Source organism: Gymnoscopelus microlampas (genome assembly GCF_963454915.1).
Source record: "Gymnoscopelus microlampas genome assembly, chromosome: 12".
Lineage (NCBI taxonomy): Eukaryota > Metazoa > Chordata > Actinopteri > Myctophiformes > Myctophidae > Gymnoscopelus > Gymnoscopelus microlampas.
In genome coordinates, this window is record NC_139949.1 from 5255333 (window position 1) to 5277081 (window position 21749).

The window sequence follows — 21749 nt, forward strand, 5'->3', positions numbered from 1 at the left end:
AACCACTGGTCTAAGTGATATCGTGTTGTTAAAATAAGTGTTAAATAGCTCTACATTGTGATAGTAATCATTGCTATAGAGCGTTTGTTCAGTAACAGGGGTCTCCCTCTCTATCCACCTATTTAATAAACAGCAAATGAATGTTCAGGTCGGGATACCGATTTCATCCAATTAGGAGGAGAGGGATCTCCTACAGGATACAGGATAAACAAGTGAAATTGGAAGTGATGAAATGACAAAATAGTCTCTCAGAAATGGTAGCTGGAACGCTATAAAACTGAAGGTGATAAAATGGCTTCTCTCCTCCTGATTGGATGGCATTGGCATCCTACCAGGGTTTTCTGTTTACTAAACAGCTGTCAGCTGGAGTGACGGAGATACCTCTGTTACTGAACACTCTTACTATCAGAATACAGAGCTTTAACGTAAAAACATATTTTAACCAAAAATATCACTTTTGCCCCAAAGGGAGGCTGATAGAGTTTAAACCTTCTAGTATCTTCTAGTGTTCTACTTTAAGTACAGTACTTGGATAAATGTACTTAGTTATTATCCAGCGGACCATCTGTTAGTATTGGCTGTGTTTCCTTTCTGGTCTGAAACGTGTGGGAAGTTTTTGACGAAGACGATTAATGAAGTTTCTACTTCAAATTTCTATTGTATTCAAAATGAGGGAATTGTTGTAATCGGGGTCTATTGATGTAGCACACAGGATAAACTTCCATCCATGAATGAAAAGGTCACTTAACTTTGAATCAATCTGCATTACTTGTGTTACTGTCTGAAGAGTTGGTCTGTTGCTAGAGAACAAGAGAACATCAGAAACAGAACAAAGCTAAAAAGGTAAATCGTAATCCATGATTTTTTATGGTTCCTAATTCATATCCTTTGACGTTTTAATTTATTTTTCTTCATAATATTCTTTTAAACTGCTTCCTTTTGTTCTGTTTGACTGGGGGATATTTATTCAGTGAAACCTCTGCTTTGTGTTGACCAACACATAACAAACACAAGCAAATGTAACCATGAAAAGTGTGAATCTATTTTAAAACCCCTGTTCTCTAGAATGTTGCATTTAGTTGTCTGGCAGTTTGATAGAAAAACATACATCAGTCATTATGTGTGAACTCAATCTATGCTACTCTTTAAAAACAGTTCCATTGTGGTTTTGCACTCCCAGAGGAAGAGGACGTTAGAGAGTTAAATGAACACAGTGTAGATAGGGGGTCCCAGAGATAAAACAATGGACTCAAATGTGGGGTCTGTGGTCTAATGCGTCAAACCGGAGTCCTTCACTGTGCAGTATTGCGTTGCCAGACAACTATTCCACAACCTCCGAATGCTATTTAGTCTGGAACCAGTGGTGGAAAAAAGTACTCATATGTTTTACTTAAGTAAAAGTATCAATACTGCAATGTAGAAGTACTCTGTTACAAGTAAAAGTCCTGAATTAAAAATGTGCTAGAGTACAAATACAAAAGTATTGGTATCAAAATGTACTTAAAGTACCAAAAGTAAAAGTACTAAAATGTTTGAAAATAGCAGATCTACAAGCTCCCAGCGCGTCGTGATTAAGTACAGCACTTGAGTAAATGTACTTTACACCACTGTCTGGAACTACACCTCCCGAATGCCCAGAACGGAAGCTGTCATCTGTTCGTCATTTCCCTTCGCGAAAATACATTTAAAAATATATTTACGTTTTATTTAGGGATTTTCATTTTCTGATAAGGAGAAAGCTGTGTATGCTTTGATTATTTTGATTTATATGAGGACAAATGTGCGCGATTGTAAAGACGAAATTGAAGCGTCGCATCGGCTTTATCCTCTGATCCTTTTCAGAGCTTCCGTTGCTCCAGACTGTGTGACGTAGCATTTGAACATTGTGGTAGAAAACAGTCTGGCTTAGCGAGACTATTCACTGTGTAATGTGAAGGAATATGGTTTATCAAATGTTTCCAAACATAATCAGCTGCTCAACCTTGTTTTTGTTTTCAACATTCTTTGTTGCAGTCAGATGAAGCTGTCCATTGCACATGTGAAATACTTTTTTATTTAATCACACTTGGGTCGAAGTAGAAAAAAAAAACGTTTTATTTCAACTGTGGTATTTTTAGGGGGTGATTTTTCCATGATCTGGCAACGGGATCAAATTTCAGCAAAATAGAGACTAAACATGGAAAGAACAATTTTATAAGAAGAAAAAAAAAAGTTTATATTGTTGAAAGCCGTCTTTGGCCGTTCACACAATGTTGTGTACATGTGTGTGTAACTCTGATGTGTACATTGAAGTGTACATTTTGTATGTCATGAAAAATATCCAATATTTTTTCTACTGACATTATGACTGTAAAAGTGCATTTAGATATTTAACATGCTGTATACAACTCAACTGGAATTGTAACATATTTTTTTGCTGAAATTGTAAAATAAAAGGTTTCTATATTTGGATGAGGAGTCGTTGTTAATGCTGGGTCTATAGTACTGGGAGTGGTTGATGGTGACTTTAAATGGCTTACGAATCAGGCCAGTCTCACTCTCTCTCTCTCTCTTTACCACACACGACACACGCACGCGCGCGAGCACACACACACACACACAGCTGGGTGTTGTATTGACGTTACAATGACAGATACATCATGTTGTACTTACTGCTTCAGTGTAAACACATGGGAAATGTCTGAGGACAAGACAATGATGTTCACGGTGGCTTTGAAACTTTACTGTATGCACAAATACACACCACATGACATTCATACACAAGAAGTTGCTTCAGCAGCGGTTGTAATATTGTGTGGCCTCTTACTGTATGTAGGCCTATGAATTATTAACCTACAATGTATATATGATTTTAGGTGCTTAATGTTTCACTTCTCTCACCCATTATAATTTCTATTAGGATTTCAGTCATTTGGATTCAATAGAAGTCAGCGTGTTTTCTATGGAAGAATGTCGCACACCACAATCTATAAGCGCGTTGTGAGCTTATAGATAGATTATTTTCAGTTATTAGTTATTTTAAGATTAAGAGTGTTTGAAGTGGTCAAACTAACGATAGAATACATGTACAATATTTCACAAAAGCAAAGGTTAAAGCCTCAATCTGCAATTTCTGGTTGGCAGTATGACTACCAAAACATCATAATTCAACATATTGTGCTAATTGTTTATGAAACACAGCGCTAGTGTGTGTGTGTGTGTGTGTGTGTGTGTGTGTGTGTGGGGGGGGGGGGGGGGGGGGGACACCAACATTTGTGAGATTTGATTTTGCTTTAATCCATTAATTTCTGAGGTGTTTTTAGGTGCTTCCTATTTCACTTCTCTCACCTATTGTAATGTCTGAGGTGTCAGCTGAGCTGTGGTCAAAGGGACTTCTGAACTCTCTCAAATGAGCCTTCATTCCTCTCTGAGTGACACAATGGAAGGATGGATGTCACTGAGTTCTAAGAGTTCAGGTAGGATTCAATATTTGAATAGGCTCTATGCACAGCAGCCATATTATCACTTCCTTCACAGGTGTTACCACCAGTGATACTAATGAAGGCTCTGTTCCATTTAGTGTAGCACCGTAGTTCTCAGATTTTTGAATTTCACATTTCCACGACCCCCATAACTCTGAGAGTGTACAAATGGAACCAAATGGACCCGTATTTTTACACTCTCAGAGTTACACACCCGTAAAGGGCCATTTGGGAGTGTTTCCAGTGAGCCAACATGCACAATATCAGCACCCTGACTCCGTCTGACCAGAATGGAACAGAGCCTTCATTAGTATCATTGATAACACCTGTGAATGTCTTACAATATGGCTGCTGTGCATAGGGCCTATTCCTTTGGTACAATGGTGCTCTGCAAATCATCCTTGAAACTACTGTTCCTTGTGACTGTTCTATATTATATGTTGGAAGTTTATGAAGTAGGCTACTGTGAAAACCCAATCACTGAGTATGACCGGAGGATTGAACTCACCTAATGGTGTACCATAGAGAGACTATTCTTTTCTCTGACATTATACAAGTATAAAGCAGACACAACTTCTTCAAGGTGGATTTATGATGCAATGTAACTATTACACTGTGTGTCTGAAGATTACAGGGGGAAAAAACTGATATGTCAGCACAACTGTAAAAAGTGATTAAGTGTCTGTGTTTGCTCCGGTACATCGTTGTAGAGTTGTTTCCTTCTTTCCAGCTTTTTCAGTTTTTTTTGCTCATGCCGTCGGATATACATTCCCATATGACAGACAACACTTATGGATGTGTACATATGTGGATACCTTGTTTGTAATGAAAAAAACACTCCCCCTCATGCATTATAAGGACAATATCTGTCACCAGAACCAAGTGTATTTATATCTAACATGGTTTAAAGGGAGTTTGAAGTTACAATGGGTTCATACAGGAGGGGGCGTGTCTTTTAAAATGAATATCAAATATCAAAAACTGAAAAGAAAAAAAAAGGAAAATGGCCCAAGATGTGTTTTAAAATGAAATACCCCTATTAGAGAATGAGAGGACTTTTGACATGTCACATGACGACCAGTCGAAACAACCTGTTGTGGGTGCATTGGACCGCTGAGTCTTGTTGTGGCAAGAACACGATAGTCTCTACAACGTGTCTTGTCTTCGCAGACATATCAGAACCAACAAGTTGAACAGGCTCCGTTGTTTACAACTGCATCCGCATGGGGTCAAAGCACGTTGAGGTGCTGCGTTTGAGGTTCTTTGGCAAGCCTACAAATCTTAATACAATGAAGTGTGTGGTGACTGGCTATTTTCAAAGAAATCCTGTGAAAAAACACATTTTACATATTTTTTAAACATTTTAACAACACAGATCTGGTACGGGGGTCCCTGTCACAAAACGTTTTCAGATGGGGATACGCGGACAATTACATATTAATTTAGGGATCCTTGACATGAAAATGTTTGAGAAACACTGGTTCACAACATTTAGGAAGCAAGCGCAAATAAGCGGGAGGCATGCGTTAATCCGACAGACCTTTTCTCCGACTATGTGGCATCCGCGTGCGGTTAGGGTTAGGGTGCGGGTTTGGTTCGGGTTTAGTATTGGAAACGTCGGAGCACTGCGCTGTCGGAGGAATGCGCTGTCGGACTAACGTACTGCACCCCAAATAAGCAACTACACTTTAAAAACAATTACTGCTAATATTTACAAGCAACTTTACGGAAAAACAAGCCCAAAGTCGCTTATAATAAGCGGACATGGCAACACTGAACCTGACATTCCAGCCCAGCAGTTGTCTCCCTACTTTCACATGAGGAGGCTGTGAAGAGACACTCCTACCTGAGCTGGTCCCGGGATGGACTGTTCTGGCAGAACCTACGCAGAGCTCTGGACACGCTGATCTGTGTTTGAATGAATCAGCTCTATTTCATTTGGTTGCTGTTGGGCGGAAACCTCATACGTATTTGCAAAACTGTTCGTTTTCAGGATTCAAATTCAATAATAGCAACAATAGCGGATTTACAATCTCAAGACGCGTCACATTTTGGGTTTGTAAACGTGTTATTTTTGATACTTTTGTATGATCAAGAAAGGAATTAATTCATGGGGGAAAAAACATAAAAAGTGAAAATATGGAGATAAGAGGTTTCCACCCGCCAACAACAATATACATTGTTACAAAACATTGCCTAGTTTGTGTTAACTGACCCAACATGGGCTACCGATAAAGGTTAGTTCTGATTAAAACAAGTCTGGGATCATTCCATTCAGTCCCAGAAATGACACAGTATGGTTTATTTAACCTGTTTTCTGTTCTTTCTTTTTTTCCCCTATTTTTCTTTTGTAAATATTTAAGAACTGTAGTGATATAATCCACTTTGTTGGTATTAGCAATATCGAAGATAGAAAATCTTCGCATCGCGTTATCTCCTGCTTCCTTTGTTTTCAAAAATCTCGTTTTTCTCGTTGATGGCAGGCTGAGCCATGCAGAGAAAAACGAGAAATCTCGTCAATGGCAGGAAATTAAGTATACCTGGTTCTCACCTTAGCACCTCCTCCACCACCGCAGCACCACCCACCTGTCCTAGTCCCTCCTCCTCCTCATGCCCACACCTGTTGTGTTATGATAATGAGGGGGAGGGTTTGTTTTTACTATGTCACTAAAGCGCTGTTTTTCTATTGGCATGTTTGACCCTCAAGGTTTCAGCCTCCAGGTAGAAACTCAAAATAGTCAGAGAAGACATAAAACACCATAAAACACCATGAAGTTCTATCAACCTCATAGACACATGAAAAACAGAAAAAGTGCAAAACCATGGCACCACCTCTTTAAGCAACAGACATATAGTTGGCTGTCGCCAGGTATGGACTAGTTCTCAACAGAAGATTCAAGTTTGGTGACCATCAATGTTCTGGAATTTATCCTGGATTGCTTTTCATCTGTTGATCGATTGGTTCAAGGGTTTCCATTGGGAAGGAGTTCACATTCCAAAGCATGTCTCATAATGGCTCTGTATCACAAAGTTGACAAATAATCATAACAAGATAATAATAATAATTAAAAATAACAATTTAAGCTACATTTACAACTTAGCTGTAAAGAGTATACTGATTTCCTCACCACACTTAATTTACAAACATCAGGGGCTGAATAGAAAAGAAGGCAAGTCGATTATTGATAAAGAATATATAGGTTTTATTTTAAAATAGAGAATAATTGATTACAGGAACTTTTGAAATATCAGCAATATTTCCATTCCTAAATTCTAAAATACTTTGTAGTATACTCTATAATAATATATCTAAAGTCCAGGATTCCAGGGTTCCAGGATAAATATAAATATATTGCATCCAGGAGAAACTATTGTCTACAGTCTGTATGCCTTGAGCGTTGAAAAGTCCATGATCAGCTTAAAGGTCCTGTGGAGACTTTGGTAAGAAAGGTTTTCTGTTAATAAACATCGGCTTGAAATCTCTGGGTTTTTTGAAAATGTATTATAGCGTCTTGTAGAATGTCCAAGAAAGCATATTCCAGTAAGAAATGCAAAATGTTCTGCCTTCTGTCATTTCACTTTCGATTGGTATAGTGCCCAGGCAAAGAGGAGATAGCCAATGAATAGGAAAGGACATTTGATGTTAACGTTGTAATTCGATTGGATATTGTACAGGTTTTTGATAAGGGCTATTTGTCCACTGTTCATACGCAAAAGGTCTATTGTACATGTATGTATTTCCAGACATCAGGATGTAACAGGGAGTACGTGGTACAGATGTCTTCTTATCATGATATATTTGCTAGCGGTGAGGAAGCCAAAGGGACATGGACCTCTCTCAGAACAGCTCATGGTACAGTATATGTACCATAACTCCCTCTTTTCCAATAGACTGTGTTGAAGATATGGTCTGGGTTTAGCGCAAACTGGAGTGAAGAGACGAGGTCTAAACAATTGCGGTTCTTTGAACCTCCATGTGTCAGGGGGAGCAGGGAGTAAAATGGCTTTTTTGCAGGCATCCTCTTGCTTCTCATGACAGCACATCTGCACCCGTTGCCCAAACAAAACGCTCAAAGCCCAATTGTGTGTGGGTCACATCTCTTGTTAAGGCCCATAGACTCATTTATTTACATTTTGCTGTAGCTATTTCAACAGCAGGTAATGCAGGAAACCCCTTGACATGGGGCTCCCTACCTATAAACATACTGCAGTTTACACACTCCACTTAACATTGTCCATGACCTTCATCAGGTGTCTGAATAAACATAAGTCAGACACATGATTCCACTTCATGAATTAAAACATAAAAGGCATTTGTCAAATATTTGTGTCCTGGGGTCGAACTCAAAACATCATGTGTTTAATCTCTGAAACAGTCAATGTGTGTGCATGCCATAGCCAGGCACCCTGTTGAAGTGTCCTTGATCAAGGCATTGCACCAGTCAATGCTCGTTTACTTTGAAGTTGCTCTGGATGATCATGTCATAAAAAAGATAACAGTTAAATGTAATGATCCAACTTCAGTGTCAACTCAAGTACATTGGTACAGTTTTACATCAACCCAAGTTCCTCAGAGAGGAATGGGTCGGTTTTACGTAGAATGGATATCAGTTTTAAACTTGCAGCAGTTCCTTTGCTCCTCACTGTGTCGATGACAACACGTGCCTTTTCATGTTTCACTTGGTCTGCGTGGGCCTTATCATACTCTTCTTTGATAATCACGTTCTTCTCTAAAAGTCTGTCCAGGACACCGTTGAGGACAGAATCTGAAACGCTGTTGATGAATCTGCTCCGCACAGACAACAGTCTGGCTTCTGTTGGAAGAGTCATCGTGCGTTGAACGTGTTGTTTTCTTGAAGCAGGAGCTGAAAGGTTTACACAGCGTTTCCATGCACAGTCAGAGGTGTTACCGTGTCTTAGAACCAATGTAACAAGCTTAAACCTGCCCTTTAACATTACATCAAATGTTTCGATGTAATTGTGATAGGATGATTCATCAACTTCAAATGGTGCCATATCAGGTTGAATTATGATGGCATCTTCTTGAGGGGGAGAGGAGAGGGTGTATTCTTGATTTGGGATTAGTTTACAGGGAGGGTTTTCAATGTAAATCTCTTCTCCAACTAGCTTCCTCCGTCTCTTTTGCACTTCATCCAGCACAACGTTCCCAGGCAGCAGCAATACTTTCAGGGTTGATATGTGGTCATCATCATCATCATCATCATCATTACCATTAATTGGTGGTGCATAAAACAGTGACACCAATGCCTGGACAGGACAGGGCTGGACAGGACTGGGCTGGACAGGACTGGGCCAGAACAACTTATCCATGATGATACCAAATAAAGATAATCCAGTTACATTTATGATAACATGAGTTTCTGTGATCATATGGGGTTTGATCAGCTCAAAGACATCATCATCCATCACATGGAGAACAGACAAGGATTTGCCTCCACCCATGGAGAGGATCTCACAATGTGGAAAGTGTAACTGACACACAGACCCCTGAAAACCTTTGATGTCAAACAGTGGTCCTGCAGGCCTCTGGTCAAGCTGGGATAGAAGCCTTCGGTACCAAGGGACTGTCCTGTAAGTCACATCTCCCTCTGTCTCCATCTTAAACACCAGGTCGGTCACGCTGCATTGGAACAGTCCTGCTTGGGTGCAGTGGAACCTGTAGCTTTCCTTGTTTTCCACAACAATGATATCAGGTGTAATTTTCTGTGTTTTGTCCAATAGTGTAACATCATCTACGCTGTGGGACCGCTTAGCTCTGAAACTTGTCTTGTTCTCTAAACATGGAATTTGGCTCAGTGAGGGTAAGCTGTGAGAACGAGGCAGAGAGATGGATTCTTCTATCCTCAAACCACTGAAGCATGAACTTAGATCAGTTTCATCTTGTAGTTCCAATGAGTGATGCACAGAGGACAGTGACTCTGTAACAGGATGGTCTGTGGTTGACAAATCACAGGCTGTGTCACATGACATAATTTCTTCTGGGGAATGTTGGAAGGACTCAGATTTGTCCTGAGGCATGTCTGAAGCATGCTTCAGTCTTCTGTCTTCTTCTACATCTAACTCTTTCTTCTCATCTGGAGTGTCTTCCATCTCACCGGGCTCTACGTCTTCTGCTGTAGAGGAGGGTGGTGTGAGACTTCCTTGAGGAGTAACAATTCCCTAAAAAAAAGCAAGTTATGGGGGGGGGGGGGGGGGGGGGATTTGTTATTGTGATTTGTTATGTGTTAATGGAAAGGAATGGTATTAGCCTGTATAAGCTTTTGGCACCCTTGTTTGGATCACACCCATCTTCAACTTGGCCTTATGAGCTACACACCAGTAAACACATGCGTGCGTGTGTGCGTGCACAAACAAACTTGTTTAGTTTGTTTGTTTGTTCGCTAAGTCTGTGCAACCTTGTGTTCGATAGGTAGGGTCAAATAAATGAATGACCACTTTCTGGTGAAACCGTAAGTGAACAGATCCACTTCCGGGTTGCACCACTGAACTCCACACCCCTAAGAGAGGGTGCATCCACACATGAGATGCAAGTTGACGCTAATTGTCGCAAGCCCTTGTTCCGGCCACTTCTGTTCGTTACTCAGGGAAAACTGGAACCCGGATAATGCGCTTCAGACGCGCATCGGGACGGTATTTCTGTTTTTTCCTATAACATGGGAGTGGATGGGACTTCCGATGACTTGTATCTTGTGTGTGGATGCACCCAGAGTGTGTGGGTGAAGTGTAAAGGCAATCAGACAAACCAAGAAGGCAGTAAAAAAAAAACGGAAGTGGTATTTTTCTTTTTTAATTGGAGGAGGAGTGTTGGCTCTTTAAAGCCCAGCAAAGGAAGGCAGAGGGGCCAGGGCTTAAGCAATTACAGCTCGTCTCTATTGATAAAAGTCCACAAACCAAGTTTCAAGATGGTAGCACGCTGCGAACTAGAGTTATGGCTGTTTAAAGCCCAGCCAATAGGAAGAAAGAGGGGGCGGGTGGGAGTAGGGGGCCGAAGTTTGCGGGAATATTATTAAATAAATAAAATAAATACATATTATTATTAGGTATGACGGATTAGTGTTTTGCCATTGGCATGGCAGGCAAACTTTCGGCTGTTTTCGGTGAAGAGGTTTGGTGTGCAGGGGCCAAAGGTCAAGTTCACAAAGTATTGAGGATTTTAAGTGGTTAAATGTCTGAAACACACATTAACATGAATCCAATGTGTTCATGGGGGGTCCTTGCTTCATCTCTCACTCAGCTAAGGGGTTATTATGGCCTGAAAGAAAAACGTTGAAGACCCCTGTAACTACAGCGTTACCTGTGTGCTGCGTGGCTCTTTCGTCGGGCGGGGCAGAAAGGGGAAATGGGAGACACATCTGGCGATGTCCATCGAACCATAGGAGTAGCCTGCCAGCAGGGGGGGCAAAGAAAATATATGAACATCTGTTTTTATATATTATGCAACATTTATCATATATGTGACATATACGAAATTGGCCGCCTGCATGTATGTCTCTATAAATATACATATATATCCATGTGTGGCATATATCTGGACAGAGAAGATACATATATTTCCTATATATCCACATATATGCACATATATGAACCTGAATATGGCATACATGCAGCATATATTCTGCATATACTTGCCATATATTTGTAAACAAATATATACAATAAATAAATACAAACGTTAAAAATAAAATAATAATAGTAAATAAAAAACGGCCAGCCAATTGCCCTATAGGCCATAGGGCCGGCAATAGGCAATAGGGCCGGCAATAGAAGCCTATAGAATCGCTTATGCCTCGAACTGCTCCTGTAAACGCTCATGACTGCAACAGACGGTAAACACAAAGTACACACTGTTAACTACACACATACTGTACGTACATGACTGATGCTGCCTGCCTGCCTGTCTGCCTGCCTGCCTGTCTGCCTGTCTGCCTGCCTGCCTGTCTGCCTGTCTGTCTGTCTGTCTGTCTGTCTGTCTGTGTGTCTTTATGTCTGTCTTAGGGTGAATAAAAACAGTTCATTTGCAGGATAGCAGGACATCTTTTGCGGGGGAGGAGGGGGGGACAATAGTAATAATTAACATTTCTGAGCCAATAATCAGATATACCGGTGTCCGCCACTTTAGGGCAGTGATTCGCCACCTGAGGGTCACATGATTTGGAGGAGGGGGGGGGGGGGGGGGGGGTTTGCAAAAGTTGGCCTCCTGGTGGTGCTATAATAGGGCAATATTGAAAAGGCGCAGGGCGCGGCATTTGTTCCTCAACGTAGTGCAAATGTGCGTGGAAAAAATGGACGGACAGGGTGCAAAACATACTCTCTCACCATGCCCTGGCGGAGATAAAAAGACCATTATCAAAAGTAACAACAAACTATACCATAAAAACTGGTCAAACATTGGCCAAATAGAGCACCGAAATCTGACGTAATTTACGCATCCTACCCGGTTTGCGTTGTTGTCCCCCATTCTGAATTCCCATTTAACACATTGTGTGCTAGAGGTTTATTAAAATAGGGTACGTTCAGTGCCAGCATATCTTCCATCCATTTAAGTTGATATGTTTCGTGCTGTCGAAGCCCTGACACGGAAGTGCATGTAAACAAAGCGTGCGCGCGAGACGGCGGAGGGTCCCGACTAACGCCTGGAACAATAATATTTCTAACGCGATCCTCCATTGCAGAGTGATCACCGATCGAAAACGGCTCACTTCCACTACGTTAAAAAGAAATGGAGATGTTAAGCTTTTAGTCAAGGAGTTAACATCGGAGCGGCCGACCGGAAATATTTTTGACATGGATCGACATCCGGCTTCTCCTTCTCAGAGACTCCTTGGATGATCCCAAAGTTTCGTTAGAGCGCCCCACGTGGGCTCCACGTATAGAAAAAAAAAATGGGCCAAAAACAGTCCAGACCGTTTATGGCACATGACGCATGGCTTCTCAAAAACGGTCCGGACCGTTTATGGCACTCAATGTGTTAATATCGTGTCAAATAAGAACTGTGGATGGTGGCGCAGTCGGTAGCGCTGTCGCCTCACAGCTAGAAGGTCCTGGGTTCAATTCCCGCCGGGGACGCTGTGGGCACTGGGGGCATATTCTCTCCTCTGCGTCATCAGTGCCCATACTCTCGGTGGGGTTGGCGAAAGGGCCTTTCTGTGCGGAGTTGGCATGTTCTTCCCGTGTCCCCTAGAGTAGGTAACCTCACAAAAACATGCTGTAATCCTGGTCTCTCTCGCCCAGATAATTAGCACTGGGTGAAAAAATTGGTTACAAAAATCGTGGGATAAACAATTAGAAAACAAATCATATATATACTAAGAACTGTGTTCTAAAAATAAATAAATGGTTTATGGTTTGACTGATATGAAGCATCAACTGACGGTGAGAAAACGCTAATGTTACTTCCGCCGAGAAACAACTGTATGAAATGAGTGTCTTGACTATCATAAACGATACAGAGTCACCTCCCTGACAATATTGCAGAGACAGTTTGTTTATTTTTTGACCACAATTCTTATATGACACGATTCTAAGATGACCCAATGTTATTCTCCATAGAGAAATTACTACCCAATGGATAAGCGAGAGACGTCAAGACTTCTGTACTCTATAGTCAAATAATATACGTTTTTTTTGTTGTTAAAAATAGCAGATCTACAAGCACACAACGCCTCGCGTTGAACTGGGGACAGACAAGCTGGCAGACAAACTGGCAGACCGACAGACAGACAGACAGACAGATAGACAGACAGACAGACAGACAGACAGACAGACAGACAGACAGACAGACAGACCGACCTAGTCCAGCTACTGGTGCAGGTTAGACTCTGGCAGGTTTCTTGTCTCTGAACACCTTAGGGGCCATTCACACCCAAAGTTCTCTACTACAAAGTACAGTACTTGAGTACTTAGTTACTTTACACTACTGCACGTGGTCATACAGACCGTTGATCTATTGACAGAATAGGCTATTTCTAGTTAAAGTGACTTCACTGCCAAACTACAATGGAGCAACAGAAGCTGTTGTGGGCTTGTAGATCGGCTATTTACGGTGCGCGACCCTGTTCTATGACAAAGTATAAATACTTCCAAGTGTTGAAAGTAATTTTGAGCCACACGCGGAGAAACACGACCTGCGTCAGACCTCAGACCTGCATGTACATTATAACTTTGCGTGGTGGCGCATGCCTAAAAAGAACAGATCTACAAGCTATCATCCTGTACCATCGCAGTGTTGATAGCTTGTGAATCTGTTCTTTTTGCGCATGGGACAATCTTTTGCGCAGCTCTGTAGCTGTCTACTGAACAGAGACTAGCCATGGTTCACATGACGCTCGTCCGTCATAAGCGTCATGGCGCAACTTGTTCCTGTTTTTTAAAATTTCTCCAGTACAACTCGTACATCTACATAAACGTTCAGGTTTCAAATATAAATAAAAGCATTGTAATCCGATCCAACAGTGCCGGAGATTAGCTGTTCATAGGCGGACGGACACACACACGGACACACACGCGGACAGACGGACGGACGGACAGGGTGCAAAACATAGTCTCGGCCATGCCTTTCGGCCTGGCGGAGACAACGGCGATGGCCCCGTAGACGTTGTCATCGGCGCAGCCGTCTTGTGGGCGAGCCTCATAATCCCTGTCACTGCCCCCCTCGTCCTCTTCATCACCGTTTGGGTCCTCATAGTCATCATCACTGTTCTCCTGACACATACACACACACACACGCACACACACGCACGCACGCACGCACGCACGCACGCACACACACACGCGCAGACAGGGAGAATAACTTAAAATAGCACTAAATGTAATGCCAGACAGACAGACAGACAGACAGACAGACAGACAGACTTACAAACTCGTCCTCTCCCCAGCCAGCCTGTGGGTCAGAGAAGCCGAGGTTTTCAGCCTGGTGGTCTGCAGAGACCCTCTGGTGTCCTACAACACAAACCATTCAATGTGATTCATGTGATTCATTTATTATGATTCATTCACTATTCATGTGATTCATTCACTGTTCATGTGATTCATTCACTGTTCATGTGATTCATTCACTGTTTATGTGATTCATTCACTGTTCATGTGATTCATTCACTGTTCATGTTAACCACTTAAACCCCAGCAAGCTGCTTGTCGATTGCCTATTTTCAGCGAAAGCTTTCAATAACAGAACACTGAAAACAAAAAGAGACAGACAGACAGACAGACAGACAGACAGACAGACAGACAGACCTTGTCCAGGTAATGGTGCGGGTTGGACTCTGGTAGGTTTCTTGTCTCTGAACACCTTAGGAGGAGCTGATGACAATGATCAGAAAAACACCCTGATTATCATAATAATCATAATAATCATAATCATAATCATCATAATCATAATAATGATGATAATAATATTACATACATTCAACTTGGGTTCTTCTACAACTAAGTATTATTAGTATCAATAATAGGATAATAAAATAATATTACATATATAACCTGCAATGAGGTTATATATGTCGTTGTAATCGGCGGAGAATCTGTCTTGTGGGAGAGACTCATAATCCCTCCCACTGCCCCCCTCGCCATCTTCATCACCGTTTGGGTCCTCATAGTCATCATCACTGTTCTTCTGACACATACACACACACACGTACACGCATGCACGCACACACACACACACACACACGCACACACACACACACACACACACACACACACACACACACACACACACACACACATACACACACACACACACACACACACAGGCCCTAATCCCGCTGATTCACACAGGACAAATTTAAGAAAATTACTGGTTATTTTATTCTTTGATTAAATTGCCAATACTAGATATGCAACATTCCCATTTTTGCAAAGATTACGGAAAGACAGACAGACAGACAGACAGACAGACAGACAGACAGACTACTACTAGTTATAGCCATTTAAGTCAAACACTGCTGTAACACTGTTATGGTGCCACATCTATGTGCATTTTTAGTGTGACTATTGTCATGGTGGTCCCCTGATCAGTGTTTCTGCCACATTTTGTGCAGATTGGAGCAATGGTGCGCCTCTCTGGCCCTATGGGTTCCCCTTGGGGCTTGTGGTGGGCACACGTGGCCCCTGCTGGGACTATTGTCATGGCAGACCCCTGAACAGTGTTTGTTCCCAGTTTGGTGTGGATTAGAGCAACTGTGTGCCTTTATGATAGTATGAAGACATGCAGTAAGAATTCATTATACATAGTGGGTGGTTAATAATGAATACATATTTAACAGGTTACTTCAATTATACCAGTTTTACAGAATGGTCATATTCATTATTGTGTGGATGCATGTGTTGGCCTATTTTTTATAATAATAATAACAATAATAATCAATATTCAATTATCAATAATAATTATTATTGTGTTAGATAATACAATTATACACTTTGGGCTAATGATTAATAGGCCTACAGGGGTTATTTAATTCTGCAGTTATACCTAGTGTTACTGAATGCTGTAAGCTGTGTGGATACATGTATTGGCCTAATGTTAATAATAATTATTAATACTACTAATAATACATAATAATAATAATAATACAAAAATAATTCATCATAATTCATAAAATAATAATGGTAACTAGAAACAATTTTCCTACGAAAATTTAAGTGTGCCTGCGTTGGCTGAGGGGCTTTGCCTATAACTTTGCCGTGGTAAAGCGTAACGGCGAAGAAAGTGATAGCCTGGTTGGCCCGGTCGTTGCGCACGTTTTGATGTATACATTGGCGGGGCCGTGTCAACCGTGTGCGAGGAGTAGCATTTTGGTCCCCTCGGGCGGCCAAAAAAGTAAAGAAAAAGACAGCAAAATAATGATTATTAAATCAATAAAAAATAAACCGAAAGTCAGAAAAGGAAAATTTATAAAACGAAAAATTTAAGAAAAAATGAGCATCTAAAACAATGTTTGTAATGATTTCAAGTGCTCGTTTCACCCACTTTTGAAGGTCTGACGCAAAAACTGACCATTATGCATTTGTTCGCAGTCCCCCATTTAGGGGGGGTAGGCGAAGTTTTGGAGCATTTCGGGCAATTTTCAGAAACCGGAAGTGAATAAATCCACTTCCTGTTGTGACGCATGTGTTCGCAGACCCCTATTTAGGGGGGGTAGGCGAAGTTGAAAAAAAAAGTTGAAAAAAAAAAGGTCCACCCAAAAAAAATGTCCACCCATCAACCTGCACTCTTAACTGGATCTGTAACCGTTAACATGGGTTTGAATAGGGGACTATAAGGGGGCGTGGCTACGTGGTTGGGGGTCCCCGGAAAAAAAATGTTTTACATAAGTCGGCCTCCTGGTGGCGCTATAAAAGATTAGCTGTTCACAGGCGGGCGGACGGAGACAAACACGGACACACACACACGGACAGACTGACGGACGGACAGGGTGCAAAACATAGTCTTGGCCATGCCTTTCGGCCTGGCGGAGACAATAAATTGACCCAAAAGTAACAACAAAACAAAGTATTCCCTTGCTTACGGTAATGTTTGTGGGTGAGGTCGTCGGGGGTCTCAGAGGGGGGGGGCTTGTAGTCGTTGTCATCGGCGAAGGCTCCGTCTTCGGGAGACTCATAATCCTCCCCACTGCCCCCCTCGCACTCTTCATCACCGGCCTCCTGACACATACACGCACGCACGCACGCACGCACGCACGCACGCACGCACGCACGCACGCACGCACGCACGCACGCACACACACACACACACACGCACACACACACACACACACACACACACACACACACACACACACGCGCAGACAGGGAGAATAACTTATAATAGCACTAAATGTAATGCCTCAACTACTACAATTCCAAGTACTTGTCAGGGTCGGGGGTCCTCAGTTCAAATATGATTCTTTTGGGGGGTCCCCAGTTCAAATATGATTCTTTTGGGGGGGGGCCAGTTCAAATACTTTGGTAAATATCAGGATGTAATGATCATTAGACTCAAAGCATTAAGCAAGGGATAACTGACGGGTAGACGGTCATTATTGATATAAATACATGTACATGTATTTATCAATAATGACCGGCTACCCGTCAATTATCGCACTTATTAAAGAGCTACTTAATAAAAACATTAATAAATTGACCCAAAAGTAACAACAAAACAAAGAATTTCCTTGCTTACAGCAATGAAAGTATTACATAAATGTTGCGCTGGGCGGACACAGTCGCCTCGGAAAACAAGGAAGTGTTGATCAAATACAATACATGTTTGGTTACTGCATTGTTCATTTCTCGCCTCAAATGTTTTCAAAAACATTCTCGAGTGCAACGTTTACTTGTAAATGACATGGTGTGTTTGTTTACATGGCTGTCATGTTGGATACAACATACAATCAAACAGCACAGATTGATATGAGCAGGTGCTCTGAGTCTTTGATTAGACAATGGTTTGTTGTTGAGCTCATCGGTCATAATCCAGAAATAACACACAGCTGAATTCAGCGATTGACCAATCAGAATCAAGCATTCAACCAAGCCGAGTAGGCTAATAACCCCACATATCTGCCAGACTTCATTACATTACATTACATTACATTACATTACAGTCATTTAGCAGACACTTTTATCCAAAACGACTTGCAATAAGTGCATTCAACATAGGTAGGGAACAAAACTATTAATCACCAGAAGTATTAAAAGACTTCCTCTCCATTCAGAGTTCACAGTTTGAATGAATGTAGCATTATGTGTACGATGGAATTTGTATACAGATGTGTGAGGACTTAATTTAATTGACTAGTGACTACATTTTTAAAAATATTATGTTTTAAAGAAAAATCCTCTCTCTCACACAGTGTGCCAGTCATCACCCTCCCCTGTGCCAATGTTGGCACCCGTGCCTAAGGTTGCCTACCCCTGCAATAGTCCATCTATCAACCCCCCTGAAGAAGGCTGTGGGGGGCCGCTACTGTGACACCATGCAGTGTTTTTCATTCATTTCTATGATGAAACTTGAACTAGTTCACCAGAAGAGTGCTGCCTTGGTTTTATTTGTTTTTCTATGTTGTACCTTTTGGGACCCCAACCAAAGAGCACCTTCATTACACTATTTATTTTTAATTCCTGAGCACTGCAGACCTTCTTTTTTCTGTCCATATATGATGACTGGACAGGGACTACAGTATGTGTTGACAGACAGACAGACAGACAGACAGACAGACAGACAGACAGACAGACAGACAGACAGACAGACTTACAAACTCGTCCTCTCCCCAGCCAGCCTGTGGGTCAGAGAAGCCGAGGTTTTTAGCCTGGTGGTCTGCAGAGACCCTCTGGTGTCCTACAACACAAACCATTCAATGTGATTCATTTATAATGATTCATTCACTGTTCATGTGATTCATTCACTGTTCATGTGATTCATTCACTGTTTATGTGATCATTCACTGTTTATGTGATTCATTCACTGTTTATGTGATTCATTCACTGTTCATGTGATTCATTCACTGTTTATGTGATCATTCACTGTTTATGTGATTCATTCACTGTTCATGTGATTCATTCATTGAACACCTTAGGAGGAGCTGATGACAATGTTCAGAAAAACACCCTGACTAACAATAATAACTAGAAAAAGTGCTCCTCAGAGCACAGGTCTCCGCCAGGTCAGGTAGGTTATTATGGCCTTCTAGTGGCGGTATAATAGGCCAATGTGAAAATGGTGCCATTTCTTCTTAGGCCTTGCACGGCAATCGGACACTGAGGCATTTCGTTCCAAAAATGTATGTGTGTGTGTGTGTGTGTGTGTGTGTGTGTGTGTGTGTGTGTGTGTGTGTGTGTGTGTGTGTGTGTGTGTGTGTGTGTGTGTGTGTGTGTGTGTGTGTGTGTGTAAGCCTACAGATGGGTTAGGGTGTAGAGAAATGTTTTGTATTGTTAGTTATATTTATAATATGATATAATATAATATATAATAAATAATATAATAGAATAATATAATATAAAAGAAAATGTTTTGAAAAATCAGGATTGAACATGACTATTAAGAGATCATGTGTATTGTTTTGTGTGACATGTGGATAAAATCTGAAGGAATAATATCCAAAAATGTGTTTTACATTAAGTCGGCCTCCTGGTGGCGCTATAAAAGGCAGTTGTGAAAAATGGAGGGCAAAGGTTTTTCCTTGACCTATAGGGACTGCACATACAAAGTTTTACACAGATCGGTGAAGTTATAGGTAAAAACACAAATCGGCCTGTTATAGCGCCACCATGAGACTGATTTGAACATTTTAAGTGGCATTTCTCCCTCTGCATAGTGGGAATGTGCATGCAACATTTCACGGAAATGACATGCTGTGTTCATGATGTGATTTTGTTCAAAACGGAGCACTTCTGCAAACTTTTTTTTTATTTCTTATTTTTATCCCACGATTTTGTAACCCCTATTTTTTCACCCTGGTGTATATTGACCCAAAAGTAACAACAAAACAAAGTATTTCCTTGCTTACGGTAATGAGAGTATTCCATTAATTTATGCCAGGTGCGGCCAGCACAACACGGTCGCTGGCCGCACACAAACAACGGGAAGTGTTTTCAGCGTGCCTGCGACATGGAAAGGCACCTCGCGGGTGATTTTTTTTCCTCTGGGGGACAGCCACGGATACGTTTTGTGTTTACATATAGTCCGAAACGATGGATTATAATGGATCTAAATGTTCTGTGACCAGTTGAAAAGGTTATAAAACACGAAAATCGCTGGCAGTGGGTGAGTTTATTAATGTAGATACTCTGGCAGTGAAAGAGTTAAAGGAGCACTTCACCCATTTTCAACCTTATCTTCATATAACTTCATATAACTGGTCCTCACTAATGCTCATTATAAGATGACACAAATGGTCATTACAATGAGATTTGTCTTTTTTTTTTAAATGTGCGAACATTCTATTTCAGAATGCTAACTTTCCAGGAAGAGAAAGGCTGTAGTTTCTATTAGCTTGGATTCCCCATCGATGGCAGGTTTCTGAACTGTCCGCAGCCCTCCTCTGAGACACAGAGTGAATAGACAGACATGATGCTATCTTATACTGAGCATTAGTGAGGACCAATCATAATGTTGAAGACAGACAGACAGATTATGTTAATACCTGCTTCAGGGTAGCTAGGTCCTGTTGATCTGATGAAACCAAACACATGTGTTATTATTACTAACACATTACACTGTCTCTGTACATTGTAAACTGTAAATTATAATCATAAACATTCATAGCATCGATGTCAAGGCAAAAACCTTGTTTCTCACATACTTTTATGCATTTTCTTATATCGTAATGTATTATTTAATGTATATACCTCTTTCCAAACAGGCTTCTTCTCTCTTCTTTCTTATTGATGTCACTGCACAGCTTAGAGATGAGACTAACAGACAGACAGACAGTCGCACGCACGCACGCACGCACGCACGCACGCACGCACGCACGCACGCACGCACGCACGCACGCACGCACGCAGACAGACAGACAGGAATTCAGGAATTAGGGCCCTATCTTGCCTAATGCCTAATATCATTAGTAATTTCTTATTCTTTTTTGAAAAACATTCTACTGAAAATAGCCGATCTAAATAGATCGTCTATTTTCACAATTTTAAAATGTTTTTTTTTTGTTTTAAATAGAAAAAATTGCATAAGGCGCAAGATAGAGCCCCTTATTGTCAATATGACCACATTCAGACTAGCAGTGGGAGGATGTGACTCGTCTATCTCACTTCCTGCCTTCTTCCATCACTTTCAGTACACATTTACAAGTCGCCCCCCCCCCCCTCCCTCGCAGTACCACCGCAAACAGTTCCACAGCATTTTATAAACACATTTCACAATGTTAGAGTGTCCCCCCTCCTAGGGGTTACAGGGGGTCCATCAGCTAAATTATAGTTAATATAGCATCAAAATCAGTTTAATACATTTAACCTATATACGTTATAATGGCTATTTTCAGAGAAATCCTTTGAGGACCGCTGGTTTAAACAACATTGTCTTCACCCCCCCCTCCCCTCTCCCTCTCTCTCTCTCTCTCTCTCTCTCTCTCTCTCTCTCTCTCTGTAGTTCTCTCTCTCTATCTCTCTCGTCCATCCTCTCTCTACACAGTACAAACCCCATAGAGTGTGTACCGTATGCAGGTCAGTGCAGAGGTCAAAGTTCAGAGGTCAGGTGACTTACGGAGCGTGGATTTTAGGGAATCTCTGCAGGTCGTCCTCCGTCATGTTCTACACACCGACAAAAATGTTACCGTTAAT

General features: G+C 41.4%; 2 protein-coding genes across 7 annotated transcripts in view; one reads left to right on the forward strand and one right to left on the reverse strand.

Annotated features, from left to right (window-relative positions):
* LOC311056921 (polypeptide N-acetylgalactosaminyltransferase 10-like) overlaps positions 1-21749 on the forward strand; it is a 527855-nt gene that overhangs the window by 97600 nt on the left and 408506 nt on the right. For 3 of the 5 annotated variants that reach the window (XR_014601926.1, XR_014601928.1, XR_014601929.1), the window contains exon 12: positions 1-1373. This exon is cut by the window's left edge and continues 3846 nt beyond it. The exons of 1 other annotated variant lie outside the window; for it this stretch is intronic. The gene's annotated coding sequence lies outside the window, so the exon portion shown is untranslated. Of the gene's footprint in view, positions 2452-21749 lie in introns of those variants that run through there. One more of the 5 variants, XM_084073771.1, reaches the window with a different exon arrangement.
* The window catches only part of LOC311057595 (uncharacterized protein), a 20764-nt gene continuing 5676 nt past the window's right edge, over positions 6662-21749 (reverse strand). The window contains exons 3-12 of one of the 2 annotated variants that reach the window (XM_084074587.1): positions 21673-21719; positions 20808-20873; positions 20603-20631; positions 18716-18798; positions 16988-17123; positions 14715-14780; positions 14338-14420; positions 14036-14183; positions 10777-10865; positions 6662-9641 (exon numbers count right to left, since the gene is read on the reverse strand). In XM_084074587.1, the coding sequence (XP_083930713.1) occupies positions 8013-9641; positions 10777-10865; positions 14036-14183; positions 14338-14420; positions 14715-14780; positions 16988-17123; positions 18716-18798; positions 20603-20631; positions 20808-20873; positions 21673-21719 (2376 nt within the window). In that variant the 3' untranslated portion in view covers positions 6662-8012. Of the gene's footprint in view, positions 9642-10776; positions 10866-14035; positions 14184-14337; positions 14421-14714; positions 14781-14960; positions 15224-16987; positions 17124-18715; positions 18799-20602; positions 20632-20807; positions 20874-21672; positions 21720-21749 lie in introns of those variants that run through there. The other variant, XM_084074588.1, reaches the window with a different exon arrangement.